The 26,329-nt window shown below is 47.5% G+C and overlaps 2 protein-coding genes across 3 annotated transcripts; one reads left to right on the forward strand and one right to left on the reverse strand.

Annotated features, from left to right (window-relative positions):
* The first annotated feature begins 1,239 nt into the window (after positions 1–1,239).
* On the forward strand, positions 1,240–13,191 carry TMED8 (transmembrane emp24 protein transport domain containing 8). The gene is made up of 4 exons (XM_011988306.1): positions 1,240–1,389; positions 4,165–4,291; positions 4,509–4,814; positions 6,232–13,191. The coding sequence occupies exons 1-4, from the start codon at positions 1,240–1,242 to the stop codon at positions 6,447–6,449; spliced, it is 801 nt and encodes a 266-aa protein (XP_011843696.1). The 3' UTR covers positions 6,450–13,191.
* Positions 13,192–16,564: 3,373 nt separating this feature from the next.
* Positions 16,565–25,710, reverse strand: GSTZ1 (glutathione S-transferase zeta 1). 2 transcript variants are annotated; one of them, XM_011988285.1, is made up of 9 exons: positions 25,525–25,710; positions 23,342–23,393; positions 21,351–21,418; positions 20,703–20,783; positions 20,220–20,345; positions 19,008–19,086; positions 18,407–18,459; positions 17,797–17,846; positions 16,565–17,091 (listed from the first exon to the last, which is right to left on the reverse strand). In XM_011988285.1, exons 4-9 carry the CDS (start codon positions 20,751–20,753, stop codon positions 16,965–16,967), a joined length of 486 nt encoding a protein of 161 aa, XP_011843675.1. In that variant the 5' UTR covers positions 20,754–20,783; positions 21,351–21,418; positions 23,342–23,393; positions 25,525–25,710; the 3' UTR covers positions 16,565–16,964. The 2 variants fall into 2 exon arrangements, with proteins under 2 accessions (XP_011843675.1, XP_011843674.1); XM_011988284.1 differs by lacking the exon at positions 25,525–25,710 and adding an exon at positions 23,639–23,656.
* Positions 25,711–26,329: the final 619 nt, after the last annotated feature.

Raw genomic sequence — 26,329 nt, forward strand, 5'->3', positions numbered from 1 at the left:
GGTGGCTCAAGCCTGTAATCCCAGCACTTTGGGAGGCCGAGGCGGGTGGATCACCTGAGGTCGAAAGTTCGAGACCAGCCTGACCAACAACATGAAGAAACACCGTCTCTACTAAAAATACAAAATTAGCTGGGTGTGGTGGCACATGCCTGTAATCCCAGCTACTCGGGAGGCTGAGGCTGGAGAATTACTTGAACCCGGGAGGCGGAGGTTGTGGTGAGCCACAATCACACCGTTGCTCTCCAGCCTGGTTGACTCCGTCAAAAAACAAACAAACAATCAACTATTGACATAGCTGTGTTTGAAGCCATTGGGATTGTTGATTAATGTGCTTTAAAAAGGAGAGAAAGTGATGACCGCTAGCACTGACGGGGACAGGGTATGAAATAGACCTGCTGAAAGACTGCCTCATGGATAACTGCACAGAGAGTTGCCTCGATCATCAGTTTGTAGTTTGTTTTGGTGCATACAGAGGCAGTGAGACCCAGTGCCTGCCACCAGGCAGGCCTCCTTAGGCAGGCCTCCTCCTTTTGCTTCTAGCCAGTGGCTTTGTGTGTAGAACTGAACTGAGATTCTAACAATTCTTTGGTTAAAATTTTGTGGGTCCCAGAGTGAGGAATAACATTGGAACTCATAGAAGCCGAGGGCAGAATGGTGGTTAATAGGGGTTGGGGCCAGGGGGTCGGATGGGGAGATGTTGGTCAAGTGGTATAAAGTGTTAGAAGGAGGAACAAGTTCTGGAGACCTTTGTACAACATGGTGACAATAGTTAATAACAATGTATACTTGAAAATTGCTAAGACAGTAGATTTTAAATGTTCTCGCCACAAAAAGGAGTATGTGAGGGGATGGATATGGTAATTAGCTCAATTTAATCATTTTACAATGTATACATATATCAAAACAGCACATTTTACGTCATAAATATATACACTTTGTCAACTAAAATAAATAAATAAAAGAAACAACAATGACAAAAAAAAACCAAACCAGCAGTCCATCTCAGATGATGGAGCTGTGTGTTTTCTATGGTTCTCCTGGCTTTTGACCTGGCCTTAGTCTTTGTTTTCACACTGTCAACACTTTACTGTGGACCAATTCAGCCCTGGGCAGTGGTCGGCTAAAGTGACAGTAGAGCTAAACACCAGGGGCAGGTGGGGCTGGGGGTGTTTTGAATGTTGTTTTATTTCAAAGTTTCTCCAGGATGATTGCGTCTTTTCAAAGAGCCCTTGAATTGACATGCTCTCTTCCTCTGAGAGGCCACAGATGGTATCTCCAGTGAGTAAGGATGCCACGGAAGATCTGCGGAAAGCAACTGGTGCCTTGGAGGCTCAGGCTTTGGTGAAACAGGATTTGCTGCCTGCAGACCAGGCCCAGGTCCTCAATGAGGTAGGGGGAGGATTCTGGCTCTTTCTTATGAAGGGAGGCACCAGAATGTGGACACATAGTGGATGGGTTGGAATGAGATAGCACTGTGAGGGTGGTTCCCGGAATTCTCTCTTTGCCCTCTAATTTAGGGCATCTTGGTTTTCATTATTATTTGGAGAATGATTATTTGTATCTTCCACAGGGCCCATCATTGTACTGGCACCCAGTAGGCACCTATTCAGAAAACGAAGTGTTAGAATGAATGTTCATGTGTTCTCTAAAATCCTCTTCACTGAGGAGCCCGAAGTCATTTTGGACTATTTTGCTCTTGCTTTTTTTGTGGTAGATCTATTCAGTATTTATGATAAAGATTCCATAGAAGCTTTTTTTCTTTTTTTTTTTTTTTGAGACAGGGTCTCCCTCTGTTGCCCAGGCTGGAGTGCAGTGGCACGATCTCGGCTCACTGCAACCTCCGCCTCCTGGGTTCAAGCGTTTCTCCTACCTTAGCCTCCCGAGTAACTGGGATTACAGGCGCCTGCCACCACACCCGGATAATTTTTGTACTTTTAGTAGAGGCAGGGCTTCACCATGTTGGCCAGGCTAGTCTGGAACACCTGACCTCAGGTGAACCACCCGTCTCGGCCTCCCAAAGTGCTGTGATTACAGACGTGAGCCATTGCACCCGGCCTTGTTGTTGTTTTTTTTTTTGAGACAGAGGTCTCACTCTGTCACCCAGCTTCAGTGCAGTGGTGCAGTCATGGCTCACTGCAGCTTCAAACTCCTGGGCTCAAGTGATCCTCCTGCCCCAGCCCTTCAGGTAGCTGTATGGAAGTGATAGTGTAGCAGCACCCCTGCTGTGGAGGTAGGGGGTGGGGTTGTTTTATCATTTATTAGCATATGTATTAGAATAATGGTTGGTATTAATGTCAATGTAGGCAACACCAGGCGTGATAATTAGATTCGTATAATACTTCACAGTTTACAAGCATTTGTATCTGTAACACTTCATTTACTCCTGAGAACAACCTTGTGAGATAGGTGCCATTGTGTCTCCATTTAATAGATGAGGAAACTGGCTGGGCACGGTGGCTCATGCCTATAATCCCAGCACTTTGGGAGGCCTAGGTGGGCAGATCACCTGAGGTCAGGAGTTCAAGCCTAGCCTGACCAACATGGAGATACCCTGTCTCTACTAAAAATACAAAATTAGCTGGGCGTGTTGGCAGGTGCCTGTAATCCCAGCTACTCAGGAGGCTGAGGCAGGAAAATTGCTTGAACGTGGGAGGCGGAGGTTGCGGTAAGCCGAGATGGCACCATTGCACTTTAGCCTGGGCAATAAGAGCAAAACTCTGTCTCAAAAAAAAAAAAAGAAAGAGAAAGAAAGAAAGAAATGAGGCCGGGCGCGGTGGCTCACGCCTGTAATCCCAGCACTTTGGGAGGCCTAGGTGGGCAGATCACCTGAGGTCAGGAGTTCAAGCCTAGCCTGACCAACATGGAGATACCCTGTCTCTACTAAAAATACAAAATTAGCTGGGCGTGTTGGCAGGTGCCTGTAATCCCAGCTACTCAGGAGGCTGAGGCAGGAAAATTGCTTGAACGTGGGAGGCGGAGGTTGCGGTAAGCCGAGATGGCACCATTGCACTTTAGCCTGGGCAATAAGAGCAAAACTCTGTCTCAAAAAAAAAAAAAGAAAGAAATGAGGAAACTGAGACTGAGGGCTGTTAGAGAGTTTACTACGGCTGTGGAGCTAATATGTTGCAACCTAATCCTTTATTTAGCATTTTAGAAAAGGAAGGATTTGTTCAAGCACACTAGCCAAAGTCTGATTCACTTCAGTTAGCCTGGGAGGATTACAAAGTTGATTTATTTATTTCTCACAAACACAATTCCAACCTCTTAACTGGATTGCTGACTCACTGATGTGCTCTCCCCTGTGGGCAATAGGTATAGATTTCTTGTTGAATTGCCTGACAACTGTTTGGAGAAGGGGCAGGAAATTAAGGTATAATAGCATGAAACCAGGAACACTAATCTGAGTGATTTGAAGGGAAACTCACCAGGGAGACATTGTAAGCTCCTGCATGGGTTAGCAAGGGCTTTGAGTATCAAATGCCATTTGCATTCTTCCATGTAAGTCAGACGTCTGGCAGCAAATGTACCATTTAAATACAAGTCCTGGGGCTGGTTTAAGGTGAAATTGTAACTATTGATAGAACACTGTTAGTGACTTCAAGACTGAGACAACCTGTAGCCTGAGGTGGGCTTTGGATGACAGAAAGACTATAAACCAGATTCTGTCTCTGCAGTGCTTTGGAGAGCTGATTGACAGTAATGTAGAAGTAACCCTTGAGTGGGAACTGTAGCAGGAGGCTGTGTAGCAGAGTGGGAGTCAGACTAAACCCTAGGAGCAAGAGCTGTTAATGAGAGGAGCCACAGGGAAGTACTGTGCAGGTGAGGTAAGACCAAGGCATGGCCCAGAATCATGGTCGATGCAAATACTGTCAACAATCTGCAAGGGTGTTGGCAGGCAAGGACCTTATAAAAGGTTTGGAGCAGGAAAGTTGCAAAAGGTAGGAAACAGTCTTTAAACAATGGAATATTTTGGTGACTTTAAAAAATTAGTAGAATTTATTAGCAACTCCTATTTGGAAGAAAGAGAAGGAACATTGACTAGTACATTAAGCTTTGAGTGGGGATAGTGGAGATAATAGAGCAGGGGTGGGACAGCCTTCATGCAAAAAGATTAATTAGAATCTGCCACTCTAATACTCCTTTAACCAGAGTTCTGTTGTGCAGATGGCCAAGTATCAAGTTCCACAGAGGTCTGGGGACATCGTTATGATCCAATCTGAACATACAGGAGCTATTGATGTTCTTTCAGCTGATTTGGAATCTGCAGATCTTCTAGGGGACCACAGGAAAGGTGAGACCTTTGGGAGTTTAGGAAGTGGTTTGTTTCCAGTAGATACTTAAAGAAAGGCAGGCAGACAGACAAATGGAAGGAAAGGAAATGACTTGTGAAAGGAAGTCGAAGAAGCCAGTAGAAAGAATGTCTGACTGTGCCAACCTCTCTTAGCAAAATGCCGGGGGTACTCATGTTTCCTCATGGTTTCTCAGTGCTAAGCTGCCTGTCCTTTCAGTCTCCCCACCTCTGATGGCTCCTCCATGCATCTGGACCTTCGCCAAGGTGAAGGAATTCAAAAGCAAGCTGGGCAAAGAGAAGAACAGCCGTCTGGTGGTGAAGCGTGGTGAGGTGGTGACCATCCGGGTACCTACTCATCCAGAGGGGAAGCGTGTCTGCTGGGAGTTTGCGACCGATGACTATGACATTGGCTTTGGAGTTTATTTTGACTGGACCCCTGTAACCAGCACTGACATAACTGTGCAGGTCAGTGATTCCAGTGATGATGAGGATGAAGAAGAGGAAGAGGAGGAAGAGATTGAAGGTAAATTTAATGTTAACATAATTTGCAGTTTTCTGGCTTAACCTGATTTCTGGTGACCATTTCCTGTGTTGTACCAGTCTTCCTCTTCCTTCGAAAGCAGTTGAGGAACTCAGCATTACAAGCTAAGCTGAGTGGTACAGGCCAAAGAGAACGTTGTGATAAGGTTGATACTGCTGCCTTAGTTGAAAGCAAGCCTCTTTTCCTTTCATCAGTACCTCATTGTTTTCCCAACACCTTCCTGAGGGCAGGGATGGGGCGGGAGCAGAGAGAGGGGGAGTCATGCTGCAGTTTAGAGGGATGGTCTTTCAGGTTGCATGTAAGCCAGAGATTATTTTACATCTCTCTTTTAGTTTGGAGATATTCTTGGCCTGGAACCAAAGTGAGTGATTACAGTTTGCTACAGGTACCCATTCTCTCCCTACCCCAGACTCTCATAGCTGGCTAACTATTGGCTACTTCTTTACTTCACGCCCAGAGAAGTTTTATAAGGGTCTCTGGGCTCCATTCCAGTTTTTATCTGTAGTGTCTACTAAGGATGGCCCAGAGGGATTTTTTCAGGTAATTTAAGATTAGGTCCTAAGCATTAGTCCTATTCCTCTTATTCCCTGATTTTCTTATATAATCTTACAATCAATCCCTTAACGTGGTTCTTCATAGAAAGCTAACACGGTGAAACCCCGTCTCTACTAAAAAAACAAAAAAATTAGCCGGGCGTGGTGGTGGGCGCCTGTAATCGGGAGTCTGAGGCAGGAGAATGGCGTCAACCCGGGAGGTGGAGCTTGCAGTGAGCCAGAGATCGGGCCACACTGCACTCCAGCCTGGGCGACAGAGTGAGACTCCGTCTCAAAAAAAAAAAAAAAAAAAAAGCAAGCTGCAGGGAAATCTACAGGTCTTTGGGAAAGAGGAGAACCCTGTATCTTATTTGCTGCTTTTCAGGAAGCCAAGTGAAGGTGCTAGGGTCACTTTACAGCATGTTTATTTGCAATTCCTATCTCCATTAGCTAGTCGTTTCACCTATTAAATGAAAGAATGTCAGGATCTTTCCTTCTAAACATCTCTTTCTCCCTCTCAGAAATGTCCAGACACTTCTGAAGCTAGGAAGGCTCCTATCAGGCTAAATCATTGTTTCTCAGTGGAGACATTATTGGCATTTGGGATAGGACACTTCTTTGCTGTGTAGGTGCGATCCTGATTTTAGCATTCCTGGACCCTTGGGTACTAAATGCAGGTATCACCTGGTAGTCACTGTGATGACCAAAAGATCACCAGACATGTCCAGATGTCTGTCTGTAGGACGGCAATAACCTCCCCGCACTGTGAAAGTCACTGGGTCACCTGGTCCTTCCGCTCACCTTCAGGCAGGACTTACGCAGTCTCTGAACACATATCCAAACACTCTGCCATTTTGCTCATGCAGAACCCGTTCCAGCTGGAGATGTGGAGAGAGGCTCCAGGAGCTCCTTACGGGGTCGCTATGGGGAGGTCATGCCTGTGTACCGGCGGGACAGCCACCGAGACGTGCAGGCTGGCAGCCATGACTACCCTGGTGAGGGCATCTACCTGCTCAAGTTTGACAACTCCTACTCCCTGCTGCGCAACAAGACTCTCTACTTCCACATCTACTACACCAGCTGAAGGACTGCTGGGACGGGGGCAGGCTGTATTTGCTGGCTGAAGCAGGCTGCCAGCTGGTGCCTCTTGTTTGGGATAGGAAGAGCCAAAGGTTCATGTGGGGCTCCTGAGCCTCACACCCTGTCTGGTGTGCCTGACTGTTGGCCCATGTAGCTTTTTCCCCTTCTTGGCTTCTGCAGGTGGTGGTGTAGTGCCCCTGTTCTGTGGTCCCTGACTCATACTCTTCTTGCTTCAGACTCCAGCAGATTCCCTCTTGAAGGCACCCATTGGGCACAAGCCTGAAAGGAAGCAGGGCGTTGTTTTTTAAAAATAGATTCATCTTCGCACAGGTTTATCATTCAGATTGCTGCCCTCTCCTCTCCCAGAGCCCTTGTAGCCAGTGCATTTAGTGGCACCCACTCTCTTTAACTTTTTGAGGTGCCAGAAGAGGGAAAAGCACATTGTCCATGAAGGAGCCCAATCTTTTGGTTGGAGAAAGCTCTATCCAGCCTGTCACCACTGCCATATTCCTGCCTGCTGGTTATTCTTGGTCTCTGCATAGCTGGGAGACCACACTGCCTTTGGAGGGCTGTTACTATTCCTGATGGTAGACACCTCCTCCTTTCTCTTTCCTAAGTCTGTGTTTTTGCCATTACAGCAAGAACTTTCATGCAATCTAAAGTGATGATCAATGTAACCTAAGATCTTGTGGGAAGAAAAACTGCCTCCATTATTTCCTGTTCCAAGAGCTGGTTTCCCTTACCATGGGCACCGGCAGTCAAAGTGGAGAGAGTGGAAATTAGGTACTGAACTGATGTCAGAACCCACATATTTGAAAGTCAAGTGTTACTATTTTTTTTTTTTTGGTATAATCAAAGAAGGAGTGGTATCATCTGAGAGAGAAGATGAAAAACAGAAAACCACTGCAGAGTCCTCACCACTTTTTTTTGTCTTTAGAGTAGGAGTGCTATTTAGAAATGTTGCTTTGGAATCAAATGCAGTGAAACCCAATCAGGTTTCCAAAGTTTCTGCATTTAGGTTTCTTGCATTGAGGGCTTAAAGCTTTTGGTGTTCAGAGTCCCTTAGTTTAGGTGATCATGAAGCTTCACTATTGCTGCTGATTGTATTTGTTCTTTACCTGACCAAAGCTTGCATTTCCCTGGTGACAGCATTTCCTACTCTGTCACTCCTGAGGCTCAGGAGTGCCACAGAGTGCAGGTGGTGCTGCAGCCAGTGGTCACCGGAGCACCAGATGCCCGGCCCCCAGGCGGAGAAGGAGTCAGAGGTGAGATGGGACCTCAGCAGTCTCTGTGTTTGTACCTCCCTGTCTCTTACTCCTTGTGTTATGTCTGTTACTGCCTGTGAATTCTGAAGAATAATTAGATTTATTTATTACTATATTTATTTTTTTTTAGCACATTTCATTTTGCCTTTGAAACAGTTTCCATCTGTTTCTCAGAAGGCTTCCCATCTGTTCTGAGCCACTGAAGCCCCCTCTTTTGTGGAGTTAAAGATGATATTTTTAGGATAATTTGGGAAGCGATGAGGTTTTATTTCTGCAGGTCAGTCCTGTGACAGCTTTGCAAGGAGTACGGCCCTTCAGAGATGGATGATGCCACCTTACTCCGTGTTTGGGGTACAGTCCAGCGCTCCCCGTGAAGAATTCTAAGTTGTGAGGGAATCTGACCATTTGCTGAGGATTGAGTGCAGAGGAATTGCCTAGCCAATCAGAGATATCCTGTGATTCCAGGATTTCAGAGTCCTTTGTCTCCTCTGAGGAGTCACCTTCTTTGTGATGTTTCCTTTGACTCACTCCTTCATTGTTGGATTCCTCACACCAAGTGTCTGTCCCTACAGTAGCATAACTCAAGGAACAGGACTCTTCCCAGTGGGTCCCTAGTAGCATCTACATCACATCAAAGGGCAATATATCCTGCACCTGCTCTTCCCCTCAGAGCAAAGCCCCCAGCGGGATGGGATGTTGGGGACTGCCAACCATTCCCATTCTCTGAGCAGCATCATACCTCCATTATTTTATATTTGCAAATGTGTTTTGTAGAGGATTACACTGGCCAAAATTTATATACCTTTAAAGAAATTATTTTAGTGACTGTCTGTTGAGGCAGTGAAGAGCAAGCAGATTTGCTGTGTGTCATCCCATTGGATAGCTGAGTGACCGCTCTTGCATCATTGAAGCTGAATCATGCCTTAGCTAACTGAATATAATCTTTGTAAAATAATTTTCTACTGAGCTGTTTTCTAGTCAGCAAAAGCCTTGCTTATTTTTCCTGTTTATTATTAACTTCTGCCTTTCTCTCAAATTGAAACTGTCAGGCCATACACAGCAAGTTCCCAAGGATAACACTTGTTGTTATTGATTTTCACCATGAGATTCTCTGCTTATTTTCTTTGGAATCCTAGTTCTGTTGCATCAGGGAAGCCTAAGGGACTTGTTCCCCTCGCCTCTGTGTGCCTGTTAGTGTCTGGTCACTTTTGATGTCCTGGGCATGGTTGCATTTCATTCCATACTGGTTTTTCACCAACAGTCGGGGTTTCTGTGTTCCATTAGCACAAAATAGCTAAAGAAGATATTTTCACCGTCTAATTCACTATTCTCACGTTACATTTCTGAAATAATTGAACTTTAGGGGCAAGATATTGTTTACTGAAGCACAGGTAATTACTGAGAACCCACAGCCCAGCAAATTCTAAGAGATAGTCATTTTCTCAGCCCCTCCCAGTCCAAATATATAGACCCAAACAATGAAACAAAAACCGTTTGCTTTGATCCTGATCTTGTTCCCTAGAGCACAAATAAATATTAACAAACAATGGAAAGAAAGTGCTTCATAGTAGGAGATTGGAATTCTCTATACAGAGTGACTGAGTTCTTAAATTTCTTTAGTTTTAGTTCTGCCACTTTGTTGAGAGATGGGGCTTTTAGAAAGGAAGACATGTTTAAAGTATTGATTTTTCCTTCAATGTTTTATTGTGAAAAGATTCAGCAAACAGCTTAAGAGAAATATAAATATATTATAAACCAAAAAGTATCTGAGACAGGTCTCAATATTTTTAGAGGTTTATTTTGCCAAGGTTAAGAGTCTGTGCCGGGGCCGCAGGAGGTTCTGAGAACACGTGCCTAAGGAGTCGGGTAACGGCTTTATACATTTGAGGGAGACAGAAGTTCCAGGCAAAGCCATAAATCAATACATGTAAGGCATACACTGGTTTGGCCTGGAAAGGCAGGACATCTTGAAGATGGGGGTTTCCAGGTCAGAGGTAGATCAAAGAGTACCTGACTGGCAGTTGGTTGAAAGAGTTAAGCTCTACCTGAAAAGATGAAGTAGCTTAAGTTAAAGTAAGGGGGGCTTGTGGAAGCCGAGGTTCTTGTCATGTAGATGAAGCCTCCAGGTAGCAGGCTTCAGAGAGAACAGATGATGAATATTTCTTTTTAGACCTTAAAAGGTGTCAGACTCTCCAGAAAAGACCTAATAGATTCTCTGCAGAATGCAATTTCCCCTACAAGAGACAGCTTTGTAGGGCCATTTCAAAATATGTCAAATAAATATATTGGGGGGTAAATTTCCTTTGGGGCCTGCTGTCATGTGATGCTACACCAGAGTCAGGTTGGGATTTGATATTTTATTGCCACAAAGAGTCTGTTTGGTTAGTCTTAAGATCTCTGTTTTAATGTTAATGCTGGTCAGTTGTATTTAAATTCCAAAGGGAAGAGGGTAATATGAGGCACGTCCGACCCCCTTCTTCCCACCAGGGACTAGTTTTTCAGGTTCCTTTGATATCCCCTGGGCCAACAGAGGGGTCCATTCAGCCAGTTGAGGGGCTTAGAATTTTATTTTTGGTTTTCTGTATATATATGTATACACACACTCCCCACATAAATGTAAAAATTGTAAACTACCAATTCTTAAGCAAAGATGACTCTAACATTCTGTTCCTTTTGATAAGTGTCCAATTAGAGAATGTTGAGAATGTCCCCTGCACAGACAACCTCAGCTCTGTCAGAGAGCCCCGGATTTTTAGCAGACCTGTTTCATTCAACAGGGGTTACCCAGGAGGTGGTCTTCATAAAAATGTTTCTTGGAGGCCAGGCACGGTGGCTCACGCCTGTAATCCCAGCACTTTGGGAGGCCAAGGTGGGCAGATCACTTGAAGCCAGGAGTTCGAGACCAGCCTGGCCAACGTAGTGAAACCCCGTCTCTACAAAATACAAAAAGTTAGCTGGGCGTAGTAGCAGGCACCTATAATCCCAGCTACTCTGGAGGCAGAGGCAGGGAGAATTTCTTGAGCCCAGGAGGCGGAGGTTGCAGTGAGCCAAGATCATGCCACTGCACTCCAGACTGGGCAACAGAGCAAGACTCCATCTCAAGGAAAAAAAAAGGTTGTTTCTTGGTCTCCATCTTCCAAAACCTGTGCTATATTTCCCCTTTCCCTCAGGCCATGATCTCTGCTGTTTTCCTTACTAACTGGCATGTCAGTACAGGCGTGATTGTGAAGCTGCTCCGGAAGGGCTTTACGCTAACCTCTGTTGCTTGATGACATGTCCTCAGGACTCTGATATTAAAACTCGATCCTCAGATAACAGGTAGCTTTATCATGGAAGTGGGTAGCAATTTGGAATTAGACCATTCTTAGTTTTTTTTCTTAATGAATTGATACATGCACTTTAAAAGAATATTTTTGTTATTTTGGAAAGAAAAACTCAGGCTTTTAAAAAAGTGTATGTTGTCCCATTATAATATGTATATGGAAGAGTGAAATCTGAACACTGTCTTATATTAAGCAGTGGGATTAGGTATTATCATAAAACGTCTTAATCTATAGGAAGTATGTTTATGTTTGAGTCCTGCTCAGTCCCTCTTTGAGAGAATTAGTTGAAACCCAGACTCTAAAGTCTGCTTTTGTATTTGTTAAGACCACTTATCTGCAGAAGGTTGCCTTTTAACCCCAGTGGTTCTAAGGTGTGGAGTTGAGTGACCCTAATATTTACATAAGATACTTGTTTTAGTGGAGCATAAGGGAGGGGCGTAAGTTACACCGTTTTGTGCTGCTTGATAACTGTCTTTTAAAATTGATCACAAGGAGTGAAAACAAAATAAAATGACGGGGCAAAGGGTAGGAGTATCGGGGGAGGGGAGAGCAAAGCTATCGAATGCATCTTAGAATTTTGCTCAGAAGTCACTGCTCCCTCTCAAGTGTTGCATTGTCCCTGCCTAAACCAAGAAGGCCCAACAAAGCCCCTCCTGTTTGAATTCTTAAGGTAAGAAATTTCTAAGCTAGGAAAACACTATAGACTAAAGCCAGTGATAGTGGAGCTCATTTACAAATAGGCATGCCTCACACACTGAGTCCAAAGGCAAGACACTGGCTTTGAAATGAGGCTCATGATCTGATTCCTATTTTATGTACCTGATTTCTTTTAGGTCCCAGGTATGTGGACCAGAGTTAATGTCATGGCTCTTCATTCTAAGATATGATGAAAAGTTGCCCTAGAAATCTAGAGATGCATGTCTATTTAATTCCATAGTTTAAAAAAAAATTTTTAAGCAGGTAGTTGTGGCTTATCTGGGGGTAAAATAATATATGTGAAATTACTTCCAGAGGACAAGTATATTTTCTAAAGTTCTGAAATAGGATCATGAACCATTTTGAAGTTTTGGTTTGAAATATTATAGTATATGATATTACCAAAGAGCCCTTAATTCCGAGTTTAAGGGGCTCTCTTCCTGAACTCTCTTCGTCACTCAGGGTTGAATGTGTAATGTTCCTTGCTATTGATTGTTATTGTTGATTCTTAGGATCAGGCCAAGAATCATCTGGAAAACATTATCTTAATTCCTTCTCTCATATCCTAAACAGTACATTTTACTAAGAAATTCCACATGAAAAACTCCACTCATGTCTCCTGAGATTATCCCGTTAAGTGAAATAGCTTTCATTTAACCAAGCTAAATTATTTCCATTTAGCCATGTTAAAGAGAAGTCAAGTCTGGAGAAAGCAATCCTGTAACCCATGACTCTGGCATACCCATTTTCCCTTAACATAACGGGAAGTGTTTTGAAATTCCCAGAAGGAGAGCTGTTTTGTAATCAAAGTGATGGATTATAAGAAAGCCAGACTTTGGAAAAGGATAATTGGAATAAAGGGAGGTGCTTGAAGATTTTCTAAACTACTTTATGCCATTTAGCTTCTATTTCTGAAGGGCTTTCTTTGGTGCCATGTATTCAGATCAATCAATTGACTGAAAGATGATCATGTTTTCTTTGTAAAGATTTAAGCAATTGGCAACCACAAAGACCTTATTTCCTTACTGTTCTGTATCATGTACTGTTGCTGACATTACAAAAAGGGTCTGGAAGAGAAACTGTGTCACTGTTTTATCTTTTTCCTTTAAAATACAAAAGTATCCCAACTAATCATTTTTTATGGTCAGCTTGTTTTACATGTCCCCTGTCATGAGAAATGCTATCAACATCTGTGATTTCTAAGAGCTCTTACCAAATTGTTACTTAATTCTTGTGTCCTGCTGAGTGGTTTTTCTTTTAAAATACCATTTTTGTCACCCTGTGGCACTGGGTGTGTGTTACTGCGATTACACTGATGATTCTGAGCTGTGCTTCTTTAAATAGCTCAGTTCTTGTGTTTTATATTATGTAACAGTTTTGTGATGCTTTTGTGCATTCTTTGTCATCTCTTCCGACTTTTCAAATCTGTCATAAATAAACTTTTTCACTATGCACCTGGTAACATCTGAGTTGTATTTTAATGAACCTGATTTACATTTTAAATTCTTTGTCTTTCATGTATCTTCCTTAAGAAAGGTATTCTATAAACCCATAGGAATTATTTCATAATCTATTAAGATTGTAAAAGTAAAGAAAGACTAAAAAGAAAAAAATTGAGAATAAGATTAATAATAGATCTTTCATCTGCATTTAAATTCATGGCAGAGTATCATGAACTGGGAACTGGGATTGGAAAAACTGGGTTTATAGTGATGATTAGTGAGTTCTGAGTTTTATGTCAGCATTTGGTCCCAGTGAGGCCTGTTTCCCCATGAACATACTCTGTTCAAATTTGGAACCTCCACTTTGGATACCAGGCCAATCATTAACGTAATCTGGGTGATATGAATTCAGCCTGTTTTCATTTACAAAAGTGACACCATAATATATCTTTGCTATCTTTTAAACCACTGCCTCTCCACATCCCTAGTGTCTGTTGCAGAATAAGGACTCACATTTGAGCAGGGAAGGGTAGCATTTAAATATTTCCTTCGGTGATATCTGTGATCCTAAAATGAACCTGTTAGATCATTCTCTGCTTTCTGTTGCAACATATTTTAGAGGTTGAAGCATAAAAGAGGAAGGGATCTGAAACAACTGAGGTAAATGAATGTAATCACGAAACTACCCTACAACTAACAAAAAGCCCAGGCAGATTCCGTGTAGCTGGAGATCATTAATGATTCATGTTTGGGTACGCTGGATGTAATATGTCACTGTCAACACATAATATATTTAAGATTATTATTATTTTTTGAGATGGAGTCTCGCTCTGTCGCCAGGCTGGAGTACAGTGGCGCGATCTCAGCTCACTGCAACCTCCACCTCCCAGGTTCAAGCAATTCTCCTGCCTCAGCCTCTCCCATAGCTGGGATTACAGGCACATGCCACCATGCCCAGCTAATTTTTTGTATTTTAGTAGAGACAAGGTTTCACCGTGTTGCTGAGGCTGTTCTCAAACTCTTGAGCTCAGGCAATCCACCCTCCTCAGCCTCTCAAAGTGCTAGGATTACAGGTATGAGCCACTGCACCTGGCCTTAAGATTATTTTTTAACTTTTAAAAGCATTCATGTTTCATATCATTGACCTTGACATAGCTCAAGATTACAAAAGGCAGCTCACATATTACAGCTCTTGACATTCAGCCTTGATGTTCTTTAACCTGTGCAGTTGTGACTTAAACTCAGCAGCTATCCTTAGTTCAAAGTATTCTCCGAAAGGAGAATTGCTTGTGACCTTGGAAGCAAGAGCTAAATAAGTTATGTTTAGAAGTAAGAGCCGGCGCAGCTACTCGGGAGGCTGAGGCGGGAGGATCAAGATCAGCCTGGGCAACACAGTGAGACTCTATCTCTAAGAAAAATTTTTTTAAATAAAGAAAAAAATCTAGGCCGGCGTGGTGGCTCATACCTGTAATCCCAGCACTTTAGGAGACCAAGGCAGGTGGATCACAAGGTCAAGAGATCAAGACCATCCTGGCCAACATGGTGAAACCCTATCTCTACTACAAATACAAAAATTAGCTGGGCGTGGTGGCGTAGGCCTGCAGTCCTAGCTACTTGGGAAGCTGAGGCAGGAGAATCGCTTGAACCTGGGAGGCGGAGGTTGCAGTGAACCGAGATTGCTCCACTGCACTCCAGCCTGGCAACAGAGTGAGACTCTCCAAAAAAAAAAAATCTAAAAGTTAAAAGGAGCCATATCTTGGCCGGGCGTGGTGACTCACGCCTGTAATTCCAGCACTTTGGGAGGCCAAGGTGGGGAGATCACCTAAGGTCAGGAGTTTGAGACCAGCCTGACCAATGTGCCTGTAATCCCAGCTACTCGGGAGGCTGAGGCAGGAGAGTCACTTGAACCCAGGAGGTGGAAGTTGCAGTGAACCTGAGCTCTCACCACTGCACTCCAGCCTGGGCATGACAAAGCGGGACTCCATCATAAAAAAAAAAAAAAAAAATTAGTATCTTATGAATATGTGTATCACCTGTTTATCCAATAAGTTTGCCACTTTCCTTAATGGATATGTAAAATTTCTGAGGAACACAAGCCTATAATTTTTGCTTTCTTCTCAGGTATTTCCTGACAGCACCTCCCTATTGCTTTCCTCCTTCTGAAGTATTTCTGGGAACTTGTTACTTCCTTAGAGTTGGAATTACCAGTATCAGGCCACTCCATTGTTCTTCCTTCACTGTGGCCATTCCCGCTCCGGGAAGACCGTGTATCCAGTCTCCCTGTGGCCTCTAGCATATCAGGATCAGGTGTCTGCTGAGTGTGATATGGAAAGGAAGGACTTGACTTACCACTCAGCCGTTTGAGAGAAGCCCCTACTGGAAAATATTCTGTAAAAAGGTGATGGTCTTTGCTACGATTTAAATGTTTATGTCCCCTCCAAAATTCATGTTGAAACTTAATCTCCAACACAACAGTATTCAGAGGTGGGGCCTTCAGGAGGTAAAGGTCCTAAAAAGTTCATCTCATTTCATCCCCAGAAGCTACCCCAATCTCCCTACGGCATCTCTGCCCGGAGATGGTCCTGGTTCTGCCTGAACACTGCCAAGCATGGGAACTTGCTCCCTCCAGGGCAGCCCGTGGTACACTGGTACCTGCTTTGTCTCCTGAGCTGGCCTGGTCACACTGCTCCCGGCACCATTTGTGACTGGATTTACCTCGAGTGCCTAATCCTGGGACTGGTCTGGAGAATGCTGGCCCTGAAGATGAGGGACTGGGTTGAGAGGGCCAAATGGCCTCTCAGTACTGGAGTGGAATTTTTTTTTTTTTTTTTTAGATGAAGTCTCACTCTATCGCCCAAGTTGGAGTGCACTGGCACGACCTTGGCTCACTGCAACCTCCACCTCCCAGGTTCAAGTCATTCTCCCACTTTAGCCTCCTGAGTAGCTGGGACTACAGGCGCCTGCCACCACACCCGGCTAATTTTTGTATTTTTAGTAGACGGGGTTTCACCATGTTGGCCAGGCTGGTCTCGAACTCCTGACCTCAAGTGATCCACCTGCCTCGGCCTCCCAAAGTGCAGGGATTATAGGCATGAGCCACTGCGCCCAGCCTGGAGTGGAACATTTAACAACAGTACCATTCCTAGCCCTGAGAACTAAGCCGGTCACTAGATGCTTTCCTGCTTCTATCTGTTATCTCCCTGGATCTTGTCTGATTCTTTCAGGCAGGCTTTTGGGCGTATTTCTCTTCATTGCCCTTAGGTCCCATGGGCCAGGCCTGCCACAGGGTAGGCACACAGCTGACTGACTTCCTCTACTGGTCCCGGCACAGGGGATTCCAGCTAGGGACAGTGTGCATCTTCTGGAACCTCGCTCAGTCTTAGACAAACAAGGTAGAGGCCTGGGCTTCAGTTTAATTCACGCCAAATTTCAGCGTGGGCATTCTTGGGAGTCAGACACAACAAAAGCAGATGAGAAAAGGCACACAGGCTTCCCGTGGTGTTATGGTGAGCACGCCAGGCATTTTAATCCACATTTTCATGTCAGCTTCACGACTGCCCCGTCACATAGGTAACAGTATTCCTGCCCTGCTGCTCCCAGCATCTTCCTACCCAACCCCACATGCATTTGACAGATGAGGGGACTGAGGGGGAACAAGTTTCAGCAGGAAGGCAGATCCAGGGCTAGAGTTGGAGTCTCCTGTCTCCTCAATTAACTCACTTGTTTCCAGGCCTCTTCAGCCCACCCAGCTTCTGCTCCTGTGGCCCTGTGCCAACGGGGCAGGATTTGGGAGCTAGGCCCTCAGCTCGGTGGGTGTATCCGGCTGCCGGCAGGGGTGAGTCACCTGGAAGGCCTCCAGGACCAGCAGCCTCTTGTTTATGGAGCTGATGGTAGGGTAGGGGGTGCAATCCACCTTGAATCTGTAGTAGAGAAACACCTGCTAAGCAAAGGTTTTCAGGGACACAGGGAGACTGCCCTGATGCAGCAGGGGGAGCAGAAGGCAGGGCTGGATGAGGTCTAGGGAGCTGTCCAGGGAAGGACGATGGGGCAGCCCTTATTCATAGGAGATGGGTAGGTCTTGTGCAGTTTGGCATCTGTTACCTACTATTCCTATTTCTTTGAGAACCTACTATGTGTAAGGCCCAGTGCTAGGCATTTATATATACAGACTCTCTCTTCCCCCTTGTTGTAAGCTTCTTGGGGGCAGGGAATGTGCCAGACATTTCCATTTCCCTAACGCCTAGCATGATGCCTTCCAGAGAGGTGCTCATTTGTGCCCTACTGAAGGGTTGATGGAGGGATGCAGAGGTAGAGCTCACTTCTGGGCACAGACACACCACATCTGAGGACATCAGGCAGGTGCTCTTGGGGGTCCACCAGGTGAGCCACCTCCTCTTAGGAGCAGGGGCTATCTATACAGTATCATCTGGGCTGTGGTGGGTGTGGTAGGAGCACTGCCCCAATTTCTTCTGCCCTCTTCCAGGCCAAAGTGGCTGTGTGGCCTGGCATGGTGGGCCCCTTGGCTGGTTGGTAAAGAGTCTGCATGAGATGCTACCTCACCAGCTGAGTGGTAACTGACTGTGGGCAGAGCCAGGAGAAGGGAGGGTGGCAGGGCTCTCTCTTACCTTTCAGCATTTGCCACCTGAGGCACCAAGCACAGATCAGCCATGGTCACCTGAAAGAGGGTTGGGTGGGTTCCCATCAGGGTGAGTACCCCAGACTCACTGGCTGGACTCGGTATGTCCACTGCAACTCTACTGGGGGTACCAACGATCTGCTTTGGCTCTTTCACCCATCCCACCCCCAATTCTTGTCTGCCCTAGGCCTGCATGTGTGTCTGTCCCCCAGAGCTGAAGTGCCCTACCAGGCCGTGCTCCAGTTGCCTTGACAACCAACTCTGTGGGTTGAGAAGGCCAGAGACGATGGATTGCCTGGACTGCGCAGACATCATCTAGTGCAAACCCTCAACTGACGCCTGGCCTGCCTCATCCTCTCACAGCCAGTCTTCTACCTTGAGTAACTCCCTCTTGAGATGGTTTAATGTAGTGGGAGTGAGCTGAGGAGTGCCCCACAGCAGAGATCCCCCTGCAGATGCCTCCTCAGGAAGCTCTGAGCCCCACCTGCCTCAGGGTGTGAGAGATGGCTGAGTCTGAGGGGAAGAGAGTGACAGCCTGGGGTCAGCATGAGGGAGGCGGCCGCTGTGGCTGGGCCTGGGGAGGCCTGGGGACAGCTTACCTCATCTCCTACACAGTATGTGCCTGCTGTGCTCTGTAGGATCTGCTCCAGGGCTGTGGGGAGGCCACATAAACATCTTATGCTAGGTGCAGGAAGGGGACACCAAGCTTTCTGGGCCTTGGCCTCCCTAGTTATGAAATGAGCGCCCAACTGAGTGACAGACTGGGCACGGCTGCTGGCGAGAACTGGCAGCCAGGTCTGAAGAGAGCTGCTAGGGACAAGCTTCTGTCTCCTTAGGCTCCGCAGAGCCAGCCACCATTTCCCCCACTAGAGTGGACAAGCCCTGCCATTGGCCGCCGTGGCAGCTCTCTCTCTGGTGGCTGGCACTGTGCTGGCCTTGGCTTCCTGACTGGAGTGGCCAGTGAAGCTGACGTTGGGCCACCCAGCTATGAAGGGCTGTGGGCTGTGGGTGCAGGGACCAAGGTTCCTGGAAGCACTGGAGCTAAGGTCTGGAGGCCCACCCAACCCTTCGCTTCCCGAGTCCTGCCCTCACCCATGCAACTGTCAGGACCAAAGCAGCCTGGGAGGGTGGTTCAGATACCCAGGCCCCTGTGTGCGAGGGCCATACCTCTAAGAGGCCGCTGACAGGGTGAGGACTCACCGTTAAATCCAGAAATGATGGCATTCTGGGCCCAGGTCAGCTGCAACTCCTCTTCCACTTGCTTCAGGACAGACAGGTTCTATGCAGCCCAAAGAAAGTCTGTGATTGCTCTGAGAGCTGGGTGGGGACTGCCCCTTGGCCAAACCCCTTCAGGGAAGTTCACTTCCCATCTGCCCCTGGCTGGACATATCTATCCCTTCTCCCCCCAGGCTCCATGAGCCCCTTCCTTCTACCAGGGCCCTGAGGCTGGAGGGAGGTAGCCATCCCAGCAGCCACCTTCACAGGCTGCCCCAGTGGCCTCAAAAAGCCATGTAATTCCGTCAGAGATGTGCATGAATCCCTATTCATGTGACACAAGACGCGGCCATGGCTGTGGCAGGTGCGCCTACAACTCAGGCCTGTCTCCCTCACTTCTCCCTTGTGTGGTCCCTTGTGAGCAGAGGGAGTGTGATAGAGGGTGGGGCTGGGATGAGGGAGGTCCACAGGACTGGCTTTCAGAGATTTCCAGCCTGGCTCCATCTTGGCACTCCTGGAGCCATTTTACCTGTTTCCTCATTACGGAGGAATATTATTTCCTCAAAATGGAGATGTCTGTTTGCTCCAACATCCTTTGTTAAAATGACATGGGAGTGGGGGGCACAGGCATGCAGGGGTCCTGACTTAGTCCCCACTTTGCTAGGACCTACGTGTGGGACTCAGCATAAGTCACTTCACCTTTCTGGGGCTATTTCCTCATTCAGAGTAGAAGCTGGTACAGATAAACTGTTTTTAATACTTACTTGTCTGTTTTAACAGTGACACTTACAAAATAAAATCCTACGTGTATCCCAGTGTATGACCGAGATAGCACAGATGAAAGGGAAGCCCCTCTGGTTAAAGGCGGGAGGCCTGGCCTGGGGCCTGCTCAGTGTCTCCCCTGCCATCCTGGCCCTTTCCCCACCTCAAGCACCTGTACATGCGTCCTTAGAAACTAGAGCTTCTCGGAACGCAGTGGGGGACCAGCTGGGATGGCTGATTTCTGAGATTGAGATCTTTGCCCTCTTCTTTCACATGGTCCAGGTCAAAGCCCCTGAGAATCCAATCCCCCTCCCTCCCTTGACGCCCCCGCCCCCATACTGGGCACCCGCCCCCACAATGGGCAGCTCACACAGCCAATGTGTGAATGTAAGAGTGTGTGAGGTGTGCAAGGGTGCAAGTGTACAAGTGCCACACCTGCAGGGGCTGGATGCCACCAGCAATGAGGTCAGAAATCATACGCACGCTGGCCCTCTTCTTTGGGTCCTGAGGCAGAAGTCGCGGAGTGGGACGTGTCTCCTCTAGATACTCAATGATGGCCAGCTGTCCAGAGGGAAGCAGTGAGGCAGGGACAGGGCCCAGGAACCCTAGGCCAGAGAGGACAGGGCCAGCAAACTCCTCCTCCTCCTCTTCCAGCACCATCACTACACCTCTTCCCTCCACCTCCTCAGCTCAAGCCCTATAAAGCCATTTTGGACCTTATCCTGCAGAACTTGGTTCTCCATGTGCTTGAATCTTCCCTTATTTTCCTAAACAACCTCCCACCCTCCCCATGAGCCTTGTATTGAGCCTCTCCTATGTGCTAGGCACCCTGACCATACACAGGCGAGGAAGAGATGTCAGGCACTCTCATTCAGGGCACTGCTCTCACGAGGGCCCTCCCCTAGGCCCTGCACTCACTGACTGGTGAATGGTGATTCCATCAATCTTCAGGGCTGGCACCTGCTTCATGGGATTCAGTGCCTGGAAGTCCTTAGAGAACTGTGGAGACAAGGCCCTGGTGGGCTGGGTGGCCTGGACTGTGTTGGCCAGAGGAGAACCAAGCAAGCCGGAGAACCCCAGGCCTGCCGCCCACCCCTCTCTCCCTTCCCTGGGAAGGCCCTAAATCCTAGGCCCAGGGTAATCCCTGGGGGATCCATGAAGTATCCCAAACCCCAGCGGCTGCTGAGCCATAGGCTTCATCCTAACAGCCTGGCTATGGGCTTTTCCCTGCATCTCACACCATGGCCACCAAGGCGGCTCTTACCCTAGTCAGCCATCCAGAGGGCCCAGTATGGGGTGGGGACCCACTCGCCACCCACCCTCCCAGGGTCAGGCATTGGAGAACTCAGACTGGGGTACACAGCCTGGACCTGGGTCCTTCCCAGGCCTCCTGCTACTGCATAGTGTGCCACCCTGTCCCACAAGGGAGAGCCAGCAGCCTCTTGCAGTGACAGTCCACAAGACACAGGTTCACTTCTCTGGGGCAGAGCCTCCCCTTCTTCCCCTGCCTGGTGCCTCTTCAAGGCCTCCAATTCCCACTTTGTGGTCTGGGAACAGCTTTCTTACCTGTTGGCCCCCATCCTTTATGAGATTGATGGGCACCGTCTCATAGTCAATGCCTTTCAAGGCCAGAGCTAGGAGAGACCACAGATAGCAGAGTCAGGGAACAGCCTCTGGCCATACTCTTAAAGAAAAGAGCCCTTCTAGGGTGACATAAGGCCAAAGAGGGGGAGGCTTCTCTACACTTCCGGGTGGTCAAGGCTCACCTTGGCACTATCCCCTTCTCTCCAGCTTTCCTTGTTACCACCTGCTCCCTACCCCAGATGCATGATGTTCTGCCTCGCTCACCCCTGAACTCTTAGACACCTCACGATCTGGACCCCCCAATGGGGCCCTCATGCCCGCTGGGTGGTGATAAAGGTGTGTGCCCCGCCACTCTGTAGGCTCCTGGAGGACAGCAAGGGTGTGTCGTGTTTACCTCTGCTCCCCCAGGGCCTTACACAGTGATGACCAGTGTCTTGGTTGGAGACATGCAATTACTCCCTCAAGAAGGCAACTAAGCGTCAAGTGAAGGAGCTCAGGTGGCCACACAGAGCACACACAGATGGCACTCTTGTTCTGTTGGAAAAGGATGTCTTCCAATCTATTCTCTCTGTTCTCAGGGCTGTTTACTAGAGATTCCAGACAGGCATTGGGCTCCTTGGTGGCCTTGGAGCGCATTTGCTGTGACTCCAGTCACCAGATTTTCTCTCCATTGCTTTTGATAATTTCCCCTGGCAAGCTGAGGGTAAAAAAACTTGGGTGGGTCAGCACTGGTGGAGAAGACTGCGTGCGTGTGCATGCGTGAGTGTATTATGCGCACTTGGGCATTCAAGTATGGTGATGGCCAATCTCAGGGAAGGGCAAAGGAATGAGGGGAGAAGGACCAGACATGTCATGGTGTAGAGACAGCCTGGGCAACACCAGGCTACTCCTAGTGTCGGTCAGCTCCAGTCTGGGGAATGACAGTGTTTGGGGCTGGAGGAGACACCTGGAGGAGGGAAAGCCAAAGCACACAGGCCCTACAGACAGCACCTATATTGCTCTGGCTTCTGGCTTCTGGCTCAGCCAGGGCAGAGGCACTAGCACCCAGGGATGGGTTCATCTTCTTGGAGGAAAGTTTCTCCTGGCACCCAGTGCTCTTGCTTACTGATCCCAGCAAATACCAAGTGACTGCGGGATGGAGGAGAGGTCATGGAGGATAGCTTTGCCTCCACACTCTGGAGGCAAGCTTCTTGGGTTCAAATTTCAACACAGTCACTTGCTAACTGTGTGGCCTTGGGCAAGTAACTTAATAGGCCTCTGGAGCCAGACTATATGGTTTGAATTCCAGTTCTGCCTCTTAGTAGCTGAATGATCTTGGGCAAGTTACTTAATGTTGCCTCAGTTTTTTGTGCCGCAGCTTCCTCCTCTATACAATGGGGACAGTAATAGTACCTCCCTCCTACGGTTGTTGAGGTTTAAATGGAATCAGGCACACAAAAGAACTCGGCACAGAGCTTTTCCTCAGTACAGGCTGCTTTTCCTCAGTACAGTACAGCCTTTGCCAAATGCTGTGTTAAGCCGAGGGAGGGAAGGGTCAAAAAAGGACGAGCCACAGGGCCCTTGTTTCTGCTTTTCTGAAGCCTTCAAGGCTGACGCTGGCCCGCTGGTCCATTCTGTTTGCTTTGCCAGTTCAAATAAGATAAGAACTGAGGGAGGCCAGCTGTTCCCCTGCTAGTTACCAGGGGCATATGGATTTTGTGACTCTGCTTTAAACACGGTTGCCAAGGGGCTTTGGAGAGCAGTGTTGGGAGAAGTGTCAGTCCCAAGAAAAAAAACAACCCCCTTCCTCCCACCCTCACCCTGCGTTTCCGGGGTGGAGATGCCATGAAGGGACGGGGGTTCTAGGAGTCGGGGGATGCTGGTTGCTGGGCGTGAGGTCCTTTCTGACAGAGCACCCCTTCCATCCCAGGCCAGCTTCTCCACCCCAGTCCACCCCACTCCAGCACTCAGTCTGGAGGAGGCACAGCTCTTACCAATTCGAACTCTCCATGAGCAGGAGCTTCGGAAATAGGAATAGAGGATGGGCTGAGGAGAGAGGATGAAGGCGCGTGTTAACACATGCTGGGTGGGCTCCAGCTCGGGAGGAGTCAACCATTTCTTCCTATCCTGCCAGGCCTCCTCTCTCAGGCCTGCATCTGGGCAACTCAGGTCAAGACTCCGAGCTCTCTGAGAGGCTCGTGAGGTCCCTTGGCTCCAAAATTGTGCTGGTTTGAGCTCCTGAGGTCCAAGAGGCCCCCAAGGGGCAGCCAGTCTACGAGTGCCTTCCTTACCTTGCCAGACTCTGTCATGGTATCGTGGTGACCCTCAGCCTCCCAGGGAATGTCCCCTCTGGCAGAGCTTCTGAGCAGGGAAAGGAAACCTAAAGGGGTGGATTTCAGGAGCCAATGGGGAAGCTGGGCTACCCAGGCATTGGGGGAACTTTGACTCTGGTCAGAAAGGGCATTTCTGGCCAGGCACAGTGGCTCACGCCTGTAATCCTAGCACTTTGGGAGCCAAGGTGGGTGGATCATTCGAGGTCAGGAGTTTGAGACCATCCTGGCCAACATGGTGAAACCCTGCTTCTACTGAAAACACAAAAAAAATCAGCCAGGTATGGTAGTGGGTGCCTGTAATCTCAGCTACTCAGGAGGCTGAGGCAAGAGAATAGCCTGAACCCGGGAGGTGGAGGTCGCAGTGGGCTAAGACCGAGCCACTGTACTCTAGAGCGAGACTGCATCTCAAAAAAAAAAAAAAAAAAAAGGAAAGGGCATTTTTTTCCAACTTGCTGGAAGTTTCTTATGCTCCTGCTGGGGCCAGGTTTGGTGTCCCCCTACAGAGCATGGCCTGGTTGTGATGCAGTAGTTTGAGTGGTAGAGCGGGCTGGGAGCTGGCATCTGTTCTGGACCTGGTGCAGGAACCAGCTCTGCATGACCTTGGACAAACCTCGGCCTTCTTTAATCTTCGGTTCCCTCATTTGTAAAATGAAGGGTTGCCCTAAAATGATAGCAGGGATTCCTTCTAGCAATGCAGAAAGACGAGGAATTCTAACTTTTTGATGCTTTGGTGCCTGTCTCCTTCAACCCCACCTCCCAGCAGTCCAGGTTCTCAGCTGTCCCCATAAAAACAGCTGGCAGATATGCTCACTCACCCCAAAGGTGAGGTCAAAAGCTGGCAGCCCACTGGGGCCCTATCTGGCCCTCAGAATTTCTGTTTGCTCAACACAGTAGTTTAAAATGTTTCAGGTAGTTGCCAATGTTTAAAAATCAGGACATTTCGTTCTAGTGTGGTGGGTCATGCCTGTAATGCCAGCACTTTGGGAGGCTGAGGCCAGCAGATTACCTGAGGTCAGGAGTCCGAGACCAGCCTGGCCACCATGGCGAAACTCATCTCTACTGAAAATACAAAAATTAGCCAGGTGTAGTGGTGTGCATCTGTAATCACAGCTACTCGGGAGGCTGAGGTATGAGAATTGCTTGAACCCAGGAGGCGGAGGATACAGTGAGCCAAGATAGTGCCACTGCCCTCCAGCCTAGGGGACAGAGCAAGACTCCATCTCAAAATAAATAAAGTAAAATAAAAAATAAAAATCATGATATTTTATATACAACACCTGTTTTTTTCTTTAAAAAATCTGGAGACAGTAGATTTGGGCTCCTAAATACCAACAATTGATGGGAACAGACTGATGGCCCCCATCAACCAGCGTATGCCCTCTAAGGTCTGCCATGGCCTGTATCTGGCCCACTTTCCTCATTTTTGTTACCTTTGGGCCCTTGGGGGCAGCTGGGTGTGTGATCTCTACTCCAAAGTTTAAGGGGCTCAAAGTTAATTTCTCTGCTACTTCTTGGGGAGCCAGCATTTCAAAGTGGAACCCAGGAAAGACTCGCCAGTGATTAGCACTCATGAATCTTCCCACCAACACGTGTATCCCTATGGATGGGGGAGAACTTGACAGAACTTCTCAGATACCCTGTTTACTACCCCTCTGACTATAGACATTTCACCAAAGCTCCCTCTCCCCTCTGCCACCCCCAGAATATTAAGCTGCTCCCTGAACCTGCTTTCACCATCCCTGTACTACCAGCTCAGTCTGCTAGATGGCAAGGGTACAAGTGGGAACCTAGGCCCTTCCAAGGTGGTTCCCAAGCCCAGGAGTCCCAGCCTGTCCTGAAGGTACCTTTTGTGGGGAAAGTAAAGATGGTCCTGGCACAGAAAGCAGGCGATGGGCAGAAAGTGCCTTTCGAAGAGGAGGAATTGGGTGGCCACAACTGGATCTTTCTTATTTGGAGATGCAGTCCCCTTTCCTAACTAGCCAGGCTACAGGGGCCCTGGGGCCAAGGGACAGGGACTGCTGGTGACCACTAGAGAGTGGCAGATATTAATTGGCTTAGAATCCCTGAAGAAATGCCTTATCTAATGGTTAAATGCCTTTGGATTACACCTTTGGATCTGTACTACGAATGACCAAAAGCATGGTAAACGCTGCTCCCCTCCATCACGACCCACAAACAGGAAACCTGAAATCTCTTAAGCATTTTCTGCTTTCTCTTACCAGTGATAACTATGCAAACCATCCCCCGTTCCTTTCTGCACTTGTAGAACTAAATTTTAAGCCCAAGTATCCATCTCATCAGCACTCCTGGAAGACTTCTGTTTCCAATTCAAATATGCATTCTGATTACTTTAGCAGATTTTATTTTTAAACCATGTCTTACACATGATTTGAGAAAAAGACTCCTAAAATCCCATTTGGAAGAGGGAGGACTATACATTATTAACGTGACACAAAGTCCCATCTAACGTGCCACCTTCCTTAGTGCCATAAAAGTGGCTCTCAAACTTTACGGCGCGTTAAGACCCATCAGGACCGCTTACAAAAACATGCAGATTCTCGGGCCCGTTCCACCAGAGATGAAGAGTGGCTTTGGAGCGGCCCCCGGGAAGAACATGTGAAAGCCGTGAGGCTCCCCAGGTGATTGTCA

The sequence above is a fragment of the Mandrillus leucophaeus genome, unplaced genomic scaffold (genome assembly GCF_000951045.1).
Source record: "Mandrillus leucophaeus isolate KB7577 unplaced genomic scaffold, Mleu.le_1.0 Scaffold326, whole genome shotgun sequence".
Taxonomy (NCBI): Eukaryota; Metazoa; Chordata; class Mammalia; order Primates; family Cercopithecidae; genus Mandrillus; species Mandrillus leucophaeus.